The sequence below is a fragment of the Rhincodon typus genome, chromosome 18 (assembly GCF_021869965.1).
Source record: "Rhincodon typus isolate 14 chromosome 18, sRhiTyp1.1, whole genome shotgun sequence".
Classification (NCBI taxonomy): Eukaryota; Metazoa; Chordata; class Chondrichthyes; order Orectolobiformes; family Rhincodontidae; genus Rhincodon; species Rhincodon typus.
In genome coordinates, this window is record NC_063349.1 from 2,802,962 (window position 1) to 2,814,962 (window position 12,001).

Below are 12,001 nucleotides of genomic sequence, written 5' to 3' on the forward strand. Positions count from 1 at the left end.
AAATAGAATGCCAGCAATACTTGTGTACCTTCAACACTCGCATGGGATATGAAATAACCAAGGTTACAGTGGTGAGATGAACTTTTAACATGATAGCATGTGCTGCTGTCCATTCAGCACTAGATGAAAAGCCAGCATTAAGCAGAGTGTCAAATTACTCTGGTATACAAACTCCATTCAAGCTTTCTTCAAACTGGAGCTCTCCCACTTAAAAGCGCGACTGCAAGCATTCCAGAAACAGTGCAATGGAAACGTTTGAATGAGATATGCCAGAAACCCTTTCTATGAACACCCACGTAATCAACAATCATAAACATGGACAGAGAACTCAATAACAAATTTTCAAAGATCGACTGACATCATGAGTCAAGTAGATGGGAAAAGGGAACAAAAGGTTTGAGCTGAAAACTTCATAGGCCTGCTGAGTACAACCACCTTCAAGCATTTCAGTTTATCACTCTTTAGAGGTGGGCAGACAGTGCGGCTTCAGAATCAAGCTGAATCCTCTCCTCATTGGGTGGCAATCAGCAACGGGCTTTCCTCCATTTGCAGCCCTGTGGTCGGGAGTTTGATTGCAACACTTACTGTTAACTATAAGCATAGGGTTGGTTGGAAATCCATATCTGGAGCATCTTAGTATAGTTCAGTTATTTGCTGTGACTCCCAGCTGAGCCATTTGGGAAGCCCTGAGCACTGCTAGGATTTATCAATGAAGATGACCTAAGTCAAGTCATAAATAAGCAATCATCACAAAAACCCATCTCTAGGAGCAGTTCTAACAATGACCCTCGACAGCTAAGTCCAGTACAAGGTGCTTTTATACATTCATTTGTAAAAGGGTACAGCAAGTTGGTAAATTTAGAATTATCCACCGGTTGCCACCTACCTGATATAGGAATTCCACCAAGTCCTGTGCTGTGAGGTGGTATATTTAAGTCCAAGAAATTACTGTTCGAGGTGGGTGTTGCTGTGTGGTTCAAGTGCATCATGCTATTGTGAGGATAGGCCATCCATGGGTACCGTGCCTGACCCGGAAAACTGAACGAGTTGTAGACGGCTCTGTGCTGAAAAGCTGGGAACCTCCGCGGTAATATGGAGTTGGGGAAAGAGTTGCCTATGGAGTTGGCTGTTGTGGCAGCAGAGGGGGTCAAGAAGCCACCAATGCCTTTGTTTGCAGTTTGCGGAGGGGTCTGTAGTGAGGTGAGGGAAGTGAGGCTTGTGTTGGAAGGCTGGTCCTGGACTGAGAGTTCTTTCTCTATCAGGTCTGCTAAGGCTTTCCTGGTGATGTCGAATGGATCAAAACCCAGGTCATCCTCTTGCTGTTTGGAGGAGCCAAACCCAAAAGCCGCTTGCCAATCTGTTGATGAGGATACTGGGATTGTTTCTGCAATTTATTGAAGGAAAGGAGAGAAATGAGTACATGTTTCTCCAAGTGCATTTATATGACCAAGTCAAACACGCACTAATGCGTGAAAAAGTTCCATCAATTCCCTGCCCATTACTTTTCAACAAAACAAGTAATCAGTGAAGATCCCAGACAGACCTTAAGCAAGAATAGCAGTTTAGTGTGTTCATTCAGCTATTTCTTCATTAAGTGTAGATACGAAGGCTTCAATTACACACAGGAGAAAGCCATTCATGTAAACACCAAGGGCTGCTGTCAAATTCTACAAAGCCCATTCTTGGAACTATTGTTGTTTTAAGCTCCTTTTCTGTCCCTTCTTGCTCTTTATTAGCATAATGGTAGTGAGCAAACTGTGCTGAGGCAAGTAAATAAGCTAAGAGTAAGGGTAATAGGTGAAGGACGATTGGCTAAGTGGGGCAGGGAAAATCAGGTCACAACGAAGTTAGTCCATGCTACAGTATAGCTCCACTGAGCTTTAAAACAGAACTTCAAGCAGAGAAGCCACTGCTTGGTTCAGGATGGAAGACACACAGGCAGACTGTTTACAGTTTACAGCTAGCATTTTAAATGTTGGCCCTGAGATAAATTCATTTACCATGCAATCATAGTTACACAAAGCTTTGGTTTCAGATTAATTGCTGCATGGAGCAGAGTCTTCATACTCAAAACATTAATTGTTTTTCTAACAATGCTGTGAGATGCCGCATTTCTCCAGCTTTCAAAACAGCCAGCTCCACATGTCATATGAACACTGCAATGTGCTAAGCCTGTCACAAGAACTGTGAACACACATTACAGCAACCACATTTCTGCTTTGTTTCAACCAGTATTTCACATGCTGGAAGTTGTAAGAGGTCAGCACCAAAACCCAACATCAGCGGAAAGTAATTAGCTTGGGGTGGGGGCCTGGTGCTGTTCAATACACACACTAACTGCCTGAATTGTTCCTTCCCAGAGACCCATCTCTAACATTAAAACTCTGTCAACAACTGACTATTCATTCAATACTAACGCAAGATAACTCATCTTAATTGGATCACAAGCATTGCATCATCTGTTTTCTAGGACGTTTGTTTGGGTGGGGACAGATGTTTAAAGCCATCTGCTTGCAGTGCTGAAGGATAGCACTCAGCTTAAAGCACTGGTTTTGATTAAACCTTTTGAGAATGAAGGGTCATGATTTGAGTTTCCTTATGTCATACAGGTAAGACAGGGCAACAAAGATGTTCTTAAGGTATTATAGTAACAAGACCATGGTAACCCAAGATGGTAGTCAACGCACAGTAACCTTGCTGTCAGCAGCCACAACTGATTATGTCTTAAAAGGCCAGTGACACTAGACAGACAGGTGTTGGACCCCATGCCTAAGAGTGAGCTCACAGGCTAATCAAACTAACATCCTCATTTATAGATCATGTGCAGGTGAGGATTTACTTCACAAGTAAACTTCACTGGCTCTAAGTCCAGATCATGGCTTCTTACAACAATTTACAAAGCTATTAGGAGGAGCAGCAGGCCACTCAGCCCTTGGTGCCTGCTGCATGCTGAATTGATTATGTCACATCGATGGTTAACCCTGCTTAGTCAGTCACTATTGGTTTTCTACAAATCAACACGCTGATTGGCATTCCAAATACTTTTTTGATTACTCTGGGACATCCTGAGAACACACAAGGAATTTTAAAAATGTGACTGCTTTCTCTCTCAACTTGTTCTTATCGCAGATTCCAGGAGAAGTATGACTAGGATTATGGTTTCAAGCTAAACCTTGTTATAGTTTACGTAATATTTTTCAGCAAAATGGATAGCAGAATATGCACTAGGTAGCTAGAGATGCTAAGGATAAAATATCTTGTGCATAAGTCCAAACAAAAGTGCATAAGTCCAAACTGCAATGTAAAAGACAGACTTTGATCCCCAAAAATGAACTCAGTTGGCCTCAGGAGTCTCCCCATCGGTTTACTGATCAGAAATCTGACTATTTCTGCTATGTCAAAGGAGGCCTGCCTTTTAAAATAGATCCACAAGTAAGTAGTTAATTTAGAAACAGAATGAAGACACAGTCAAAATCCTAATTCTGAAGGGGCCCATCATTTAGAACTAATTAGAAGCTTTTGACATCACAATGGGGCAGAGGAATGGAACAATGCATCAACTTGGCAGAGGTACATTTTTGGCTAAGAGTGCGAGCTTTATTCTGCAATTAAAGGTATTACACTTCATCTGGGAAAAATGAAATGCAGAACATGTATGGACAAGGCAGGGCGGGGCAAGGGGGAACTACTCTTTATAGCCAACTCTGAACAACGGCAACGCAACAGTTATGGCACTTGACTGGCAAGTCAGAGGTCGTGACTTCAAATGTCACAAAACACAGAATAATTCTGTTTGTGGATATTGTAGCTGCCCGCAGGATTATTAAAAACAAACCCAATTCACCAATATCCTTCATGAAAAATTCATGAATCCACCATTTTGAAACATAACTAGCTGACTCAATGCCTTCAAGGCAACCAGTAATAAACACCAAGTGCTGTCTCGTCAGTACTGACCATGGGTCAATAACAAATAAAACAGTGAAGTTGTTGATGAGATCCCTTTCCAAGGCACTGGCTGAGGATTGCCCTGTTCCTTACTAAGTTGTATGGAATCTTCTAGGCTTAGTCTGAACGTGGGCATGGGGTTGCTGATGAAGATGGCATCTCTCATAACACAGCACACCTTCTATTCCACACTGAGCTGGCCTGTAATGTGTGCTCAAGCTTTTGGTAGGAGAACACTCTTGGATCATTGCTTGAAGTCTAACTGAAATTGCTCTTTTCTCAGTTTAAAGACATAGATAGAACTTTGCTGAATCAAGGCGGGTTGTACTCTTAACTGAAATTAATTTCCAAAGTTCAGATTCCAAAAGCAGGGGGTAAACACTAATTATTGCTGTTGTCTGGTAATAAATACCAACCACTCCATTTACTGCTGTCACAACTACTTCGCAGAAAGTTACCAGTTGTGACACAGCTGTGCTGTATGCTCACCCCACCAGCTTAGATAGATTATCCATAACAGCAGATACATGAAACCACACTATAGTAACTTGATCAGGGTTTGAGTGAAGATTTGTAGCTCGGGTGCTGACTGTAGAGACATTTGTGTGTTCGCCGAGCTGGGAGGTTTGATAGCACATGTTTCGTCCCCTTACTAGGTGACATTCTCAGTGCTGTGGAGCCTCCCGTGAAATGCTGTTTCCTTGTGCCAGTTCAAATTTATATGGTCCGGTTTTTGCTGCTTCTGGTAGGTGCCAGTTCCGGCTGTATGTTGTAAAACCTGATATACCGACCATTACAGCGCACAGCCAGAACCGGCACCTGCTGGAAGCAGCAAAAACCAGACCATACAAATTCAAACCGGCACAAGACAACAGCGTTTCACAGGAAGCTCCACAGCACTGAGGACGTCACCTAATAAGGGGATGAAACATCTGCTATCATACCTCCCAGCTTGGCGAACACACCAACATACATAGCAACTTGAACTGTGAAGAACACAAATTATCGATTGTTCTTCAAATCTTGAATTTAGTTGGTACCTTGAACAAATAAATGTTCAATGGCATTTGACAAACTAGCACTAAAAAAACAAACACCAAAAAAATGCACAGAGCCAGCAGGTGACAGGGTTGGTACCGGTGAGAACTTTGGTCTAGGAGATGGGATTCAAGGAAGAGTGTGTCGGCTTTTGGCAAGAGTCCTAAGTTAAGAGTTGAAAACAGAAGTCTGGAGGGAAATGAATGGGAAGTATAAATGGACTAGAAGAAATAACAAGGAATTAATGTGATACAGAGTCTTCAGGAATTAATTAAAATTTTGCAAAAAACGTAATGGATAAGGAGTAAGTATGAGTCAGGAGTTGATAACCTTATTGATTTTGTTTACAACTGTAAACAAGTTCAGGACATACAGCAATACAAGAATGGAAAGGCTACAAAGCAATTGTCATGTCGTCTGGATGTGGTAAAAGCATGTCAAAAAGCTATCAGTGACAGTGAGAACAGAGTTGGACAATGGACCTACAAGTGGCAAACATTACAAAATGCTTGAAAGCCAATGCAATGTCCTAACACTCTGAAAGGCGATTGATAATGAAAATTCTTAGTTTGATTTGGCTGTGCCCATTACAGGCAATGAAGGTCCTACTGCTTATGTTTCAATCAGAATCTTGATATCTGCAAGAACACGGGGGGAGGGGGGAAAGGGATTTTGGAGAAGGGGCAGTAGGTGGAATGCACTTGTGTTGGGGATGGACCAGGACTTTTGATTGGACAGAAACACTAGCAAAAGCACCTCCTGGATGAGGCCTGAGCCAAGACTGAAACTAGCTTATCCGAGGTTTGGAGGTAACATTTTGAATTTAGACAAAGCCCCATCAAGAAGAAGCCCATCAGTGGTATTAATGTGTGACAATACAGATCGATAATCTGAATCTCTCCAGTGTTATACATTGGCACAACTTTAAGATGTGCCAAATCAAATGGATTTTTCTACATTGCAGTGATAGCAATGAACCACAGAAGTTTGCTTAAACCACCGAGTCAGTCATAGAGATTTACAGCACAGAAACAGACCCATTGGTCCACATGGACCAGATTGCCTCAATAAACTTAGTCCATTTATCAGCATTTGGCCCATATCCTTCCTTTTCATGCACCCATCCAGATGCCCTTTAAATGTTGTAATTGTACCAGCCTCTGCACTTCCTCTGGCAGCTCATTCCATACACACCACCACACTGTGTGAAAAAGATGCCCCTTAGGTTCCTTTTAAATCTTTTCCCTCTCATCTTAAACCTATGCCCTCTACTTTTGGACGCTGCCACTCCTGGGAAAAGATCTTGTCTATTTACCCTATCCGTGCTCATGATTTTATAAACCTCTATAAGGTCACCCCTCAGCCTCCGATGCTCCAGAGAAAATTGCTGCAGCTTAGTCAGTCCCTCCCGACAGCTCAAACACTCCAACCTCAGCAACATCCTTGAAAGGGTTCAGAAAAGATTTACAAGTTTCACAACATCCTTCCTATAGCAGCGAAACCTGAACTGCATGCAGTATTCCAAAAGTGGCCTGTAGAGCCGCAACATGACCTCAACTCCTATATTCAACGCACTGACCAATAAAGGCAAGCATACCAACTGCCTTCTTCACTGTCTACCTGTGACTCCACTTTCAATGAACTACGAACCCGCACTCCAAGGTCTCTTTGTCCAGCAACACTCCCCAGGACCTTACCATTAATTGTATACATCCTGCACTTATTTGCCTTTCCAAAAGGCAGCAACTCACTTTATCTAAATTAAACTCCATCTGCTACTCCTCGGCCCATCTGATCAAGATCCCATTGTATTCTGAGGTAACCTTCACTGTTCACTACACCACCAATTTTGGTGTCATCTTCAAACGTGCTAACCATGCCCCTTATGTTCACATTCAAATCACTTAGATAAATGATGAAAAGCAGTGGACACAGCACCAATCCTTGTGGCACACTGCTGGTCACAGGCCTCCAGTCTGAAAAGCAACCGTCCACCACTCACCCTGTCTTCTCCCTTCCAGCCAGTTCTCCCTGTATTCCATGTGATCTAACCTTGCTAACCAGTTTACCATGAGGAACCTTGTCGAATGCCTCACTGAAGTCCACATTGTGATGTCCAACAATCCTCTTCGTTTCTTCTTCAAAAAACTCAACCAAATTCATGAGATGATTTCCCCCACACAAAGCCATGTTGACTATCCCTAATCAGTCCATGTTTTTCCAAATACTTTTAAATCCTGTCCCTCAGGATTTCCTCTGACAACTTGCCCACCACTGATGTCAGGCTCTCTGATCTGTCATTCCCTGGCTTTACCTTACCACCTTTCTTAAATAATGGCACCACATTAGCCAACCTCTAGTTTTCTGGCATCTCACCTGTGGCTATTGATGATACAAATATCTTAGCAAGGGGCTCAGCATTCACTTCCCTAGCTTCCCAGAGTTCTAGGGTAAACTTGATCAGGTCCTGGGGATTTATCCACCTTTATGCATTTTAAGCCATCCAGCACAGCCTCCTCTGTAATTATAGGCATTTTAAGATATTGCTATTCTTTCCCCCATGTTCTGCATCTTCCATATCCTTCTCCTCAGCATACATTGACGCAAAATACTCATTTAGTATCTCCCAATCTCCCGTGGGCCCACACATAAGTGGTCTTGCTGATCTTTAAGAGGCCTTATTCTCTCCCTAGTCACCCTTTTGTCCTTAATGCATTTGTAGAATTCCTATGAATGCTCCTTAACCCTATTCGCTAAAGTTATTTCATGTCACCTTTTTGTCCTCTTCATTTCCCTCTTAAGTACACTCCTATTGTCTTTATACTCTTCTAGGGATTTACTCGATCTCTGCTGTCTATACTTGACGTATGCTTCCTTGTTTTTTTCTTAACCAGTGCTTCAACTTCTATGGTCATCCAGCATTCCTCACACTTACCAGCCTCACTTTTCACTCTAACAGGGGCATGTCTCTGGAATCTCTATCTCATTTTTGAAGGCTTCCCATTTCCCAGCTGTCCCTTGACTTGCAAACATCTGCCACCAATCAATTTTTGAAAGCTCTTGCCTAACACAGTCAAACTTGGCCTTCCTTCAATTTAGAATTTTAACTTTTAGATCGAGTCTATCCTTTCCTATCACTATTTTAAAAGTAATAGAATTATGGTCACTGGCCCCAAAGTGCTCCCCCATCAACATCTGTCACCTGCCCTGCCTTATTCCCCAGGAGTAGGTCAAGTTTTGCATCTTCTTTAGTAGATTCATCCACACACAATCAGAAAATCCTCTCCATCCAAGTCCTTAACCAACTTACAGTCCCAGTCCCCTACCATAATCACCCTATTATTCTTACAGATAACAGATCTCCTTACAAAATTGTTTCTCAATTTTCCGCTGACTATCGGGGTGTCTATAATACAAACCAAATAAGATGATCATCCCTTTCTTATTTTTCAGTTCCACCTAAATAGCTTCCCTGTTTTATTCCCAGGAATATCCTACCAAGTACAGCCCTAATGTTATCCCTAATCAAAAATGCCACTCCCCCTCCTTTGGGGCCACCCTTTCTATTCCTGCTGTAGCATCTACACCCTGCAACATTAAGCTGCCAGTGCTGTCCATCCCTGAGCCACGTCTTTGTAATTGCTATGATATCCCAGTCCCATGTTCTCAACCATGTCCGGAGTTCATCTGCTGGTTAAGCATGATGTCTTTTCATAGTCTAACAATTACAATTGAGATTTTCCCTCAAGTATGGGTGACAAAATTGATGAAGTCAACTAACTCCCAGTACATGCAAATCGAAGTACAAAAAGGTGAAAGGAGTGGAATTGGTACTTTTTACTGTCAAGGTCAAAACAACATCTCAACTGCATATGGCAAAGCTTTCCTGCACAAGACAAGAAATGCTTTAAAACTGGTCAAGTGTGCCAATGGCAGTGAGAGATACAAAGATTTAAGGGGAAGTTATGTTGCAATGAAAAATTTAGATGAGGAAACACAGGAAGGAATATTAACACCAACATTGATGAATTTGGGCCATATAGCCTGTTTCAGTACCACACACCCTGCAGACCATTATAAAGGGGAACACGTGCAAATGGATGATATCCTGCTCTAACATTACTACTTTGGTCTGAAGATAAGCATTTATACATTCAGCTCACATTCCAATAACAGTAGCATAGTGTCACAGGAGAAATTCTGTTGGAAGGAGGGCCAGGACGTCATTTGGAACAGTGACCTAATATAGCCAATGTATTATTGCCATCAAAGCACGTAATCCAGTCAACTGCCCATGTCTGTAATAAATAAAATGCTTAAATGAGTTTATGATAGAGAAGTGGTTATTAGTTTAGCTTTTGACTCCAGTTCTCAATAACTTAGAGCTTTAAACAATTATCTGCTAGCAGGAGAATGAATTCAGAGTATAGGGGCAAGTTCTGAGTATAGGACAAAAAAAAATTCACAACTATGCTACGAATTGAATCAGGAGTTTTATCAACATTCCAGTGTGCTGGTTTACATTTTGTAACATTTTTGCTAAATTCTATACGTTAGAAGAGATTTAATTGTTACCAACACAGCTCTGAAGTGACTTTGGATAAGAGGACATTAAACATATGTAAGCGAAAAATGCATTTCCTAAGCTGGCATTCAGCAGTCAACTCCTGAAGCAGATTCCCTTTTAGCATGAAAAAGTTGACACAGTAAGTCGACAATTCTCCAACCTCCCAATCCAACTGACATCAATTAGACTGCAACTGAAGGATTACAAACCAGGTTAAAACTATTCCTTTAACAAAATAAACTGAGTAACAGACATGCATTTAGTATTACAGTAGTAGTGAATAAGGTGTACAATCTCTCCTCCACACCGTTATTTAATACTATTTGAGATTATTTTTAGGAGGAGGGAGCACTGACAAAGAGAATGAGGGTTTCATGAAATTAATTTTCACACTTAAAGGTATTTAGTACACTAGTGGTCCTACATCAAGCACATGATTACGCTTCAGTGCACTACAGAGCCATCAAGCACTGAGTGCACAATATAAATACAAAGTGTCAGGGGTTTGGATGATGCAATGTCTTTTGATAAAAGTTGTCCATCTTCAGAACCTACCTAAGTCAGACAGGCTACAAGTCTTTTCTGCATGCTTGTTCCTGAGATCCTGAGTGAAATTAAATTTGGATAAATCTCAGTCCAATTCCCAATCAATAAGAAAACACTGCTTATTTAGCATACCAAAAAGTTGCAACATGGCTGGGTGGAAAATGGACAGTGGCATGCTCATGCATGTAGGAAAGCGTGGAACTCTTAACTGACTCCAAAAGGTCATAACAATTCTGACTAAATATTGACCTTCAGCCACTTAGATTAACTCTCATTTCTTAACCTCAATAAACAATCGAAAGAACAGGATGAAGAGAGACAACAAAGGCATAAGTCTTTAGAAGAAAGATTACAAACATTGTTGAGAATTGGGAGCACACAGACAACATGCTCAGGTGAAAGGTGGTCACAAATTGCTGATTCAGGCCAAAGAAAACAGATTATTCATATGATATTTCACTGAAGTGTTGTTAGTAGGATTATGAATATCAGTATTTGGGATTTCCAGAAAACAAAAATTAAAAAGGAATGCTGTTGCAAACTTCACACAGGATAATTCATCATTCAACAGTACATGGATAAACAGGACAATTAAGGACAGCATCAGATTGGGGAAACATCCAAAATGTGGCAAACATTAATGGTAAACCAGAGGACTGAAAGTTTTAAAAACCAAAAGACAACCAAAAACCAAAGTGAAAAAATAAACTTTGAGGGTATATTTGCAAGTTTTCAAGACGGACAGCAATAGCTTCTTTAAAAATACGGAAAGGAAGTGAGAAGCCAAAGTGAACATAGGCCCCTTGGAGAATGAGGTTGGAGCAATAATAATGGCAGGAGTTGAATAAATATTTTCTATTAGTCTTCACAGTAGAAAAGATGAATAGCGCCCAAAGTTAGTAAATATTCAGGGGCGGATGGACAGGCTATTAATACAATACCTATCACTAGAGAAAGTGCTAAGGAAACTAAAGGGGCTAAGTGCAGACAAGTCTCTGGACCTGATGGGGTTCACCCTAGGACATTAAAAGGAAGCAACTATGGAGATAAATTATCTTTCAGGAATCCTAAAATTCAGGAACATTCCCAGAGGACTGGAAAACTGCCCATGTAACACTTTTATTTAAAGAGATAAAAAGACAATAAAAAAGTAATTACAGACCTTTAAAAAATTAAGCAAAGATATTGAGAGATAGGGGGCCAAGGATGGGATTTGGAGTTAGGCCACACATCAGCCATGATCTTAGTGAATGCTGCAACAGGCTCCAAGGGTTGAATGGCATACTCCTGTTCTTATGCAAGTTAGTTTAATGTCCATTTTTGGGAAAATGTTAGAGTTGATCATAAACAGTTAAGAGCAGCACATTGAGAAATACATATTATGATCAAGCAGAGTCAGGACCTTTTCAGGAAGGGAGATCATGCCTGAAGCTGATGAGAATTCTTTGAAGATGTAACAAACAGGATAGGTAAAGGGGAAGTACTGGATATATTTGCATTTTCAGAAGGCGTTTGATAAGGCCACGTTAGATTACGTAACAAAACAACAGCCCATGGAGCTGGAGGAAGTATATTAGCACAAATGGAGATTGGCTAACTGATAGAAGACAGCTGGGATGGGGGACATTTTCAGGATGGCAAACTGTAACTAGCTGAGTGCCAAAGGCAGTGCTGGGGCCACAATTACTTACAATTTGCATTCATGATTTGCGTGAAGAAAGGGAATGTACTATCACCAAGTTAGCAGGTAACACAAAAAATAAGCAGAAAGGCCAAGCAGATGGCCAAGTGTCTGCAGAGGGATATAGTCAAGTCAAGGGAGTGGACAAAAACTGGGTAGATGAAATATATTGTGGGGAAATGGGTGGTTATGCACTTTTCCATGAAGAATAGCGATACTAA

The 12,001-nt window shown here is 41.2% G+C and overlaps 1 protein-coding gene across 14 annotated transcripts in view; it reads right to left on the bottom strand.

Moving 5' to 3' along the window:
* The window catches only part of cnot4b (CCR4-NOT transcription complex, subunit 4b), a 149,741-nt gene that overhangs the window by 53,034 nt on the left and 84,706 nt on the right, over nucleotides 1-12,001 (bottom strand). For all 14 annotated transcript variants that reach the window (XM_048608000.1, XM_048607995.1, XM_048607997.1 and 11 more), the window contains one exon: nucleotides 887-1,384. In XM_048608000.1, coding sequence (XP_048463957.1) covers nucleotides 887-1,384 — 498 coding nt within the window. The remainder of the gene's footprint in view (nucleotides 1-886; nucleotides 1,385-12,001) is intronic.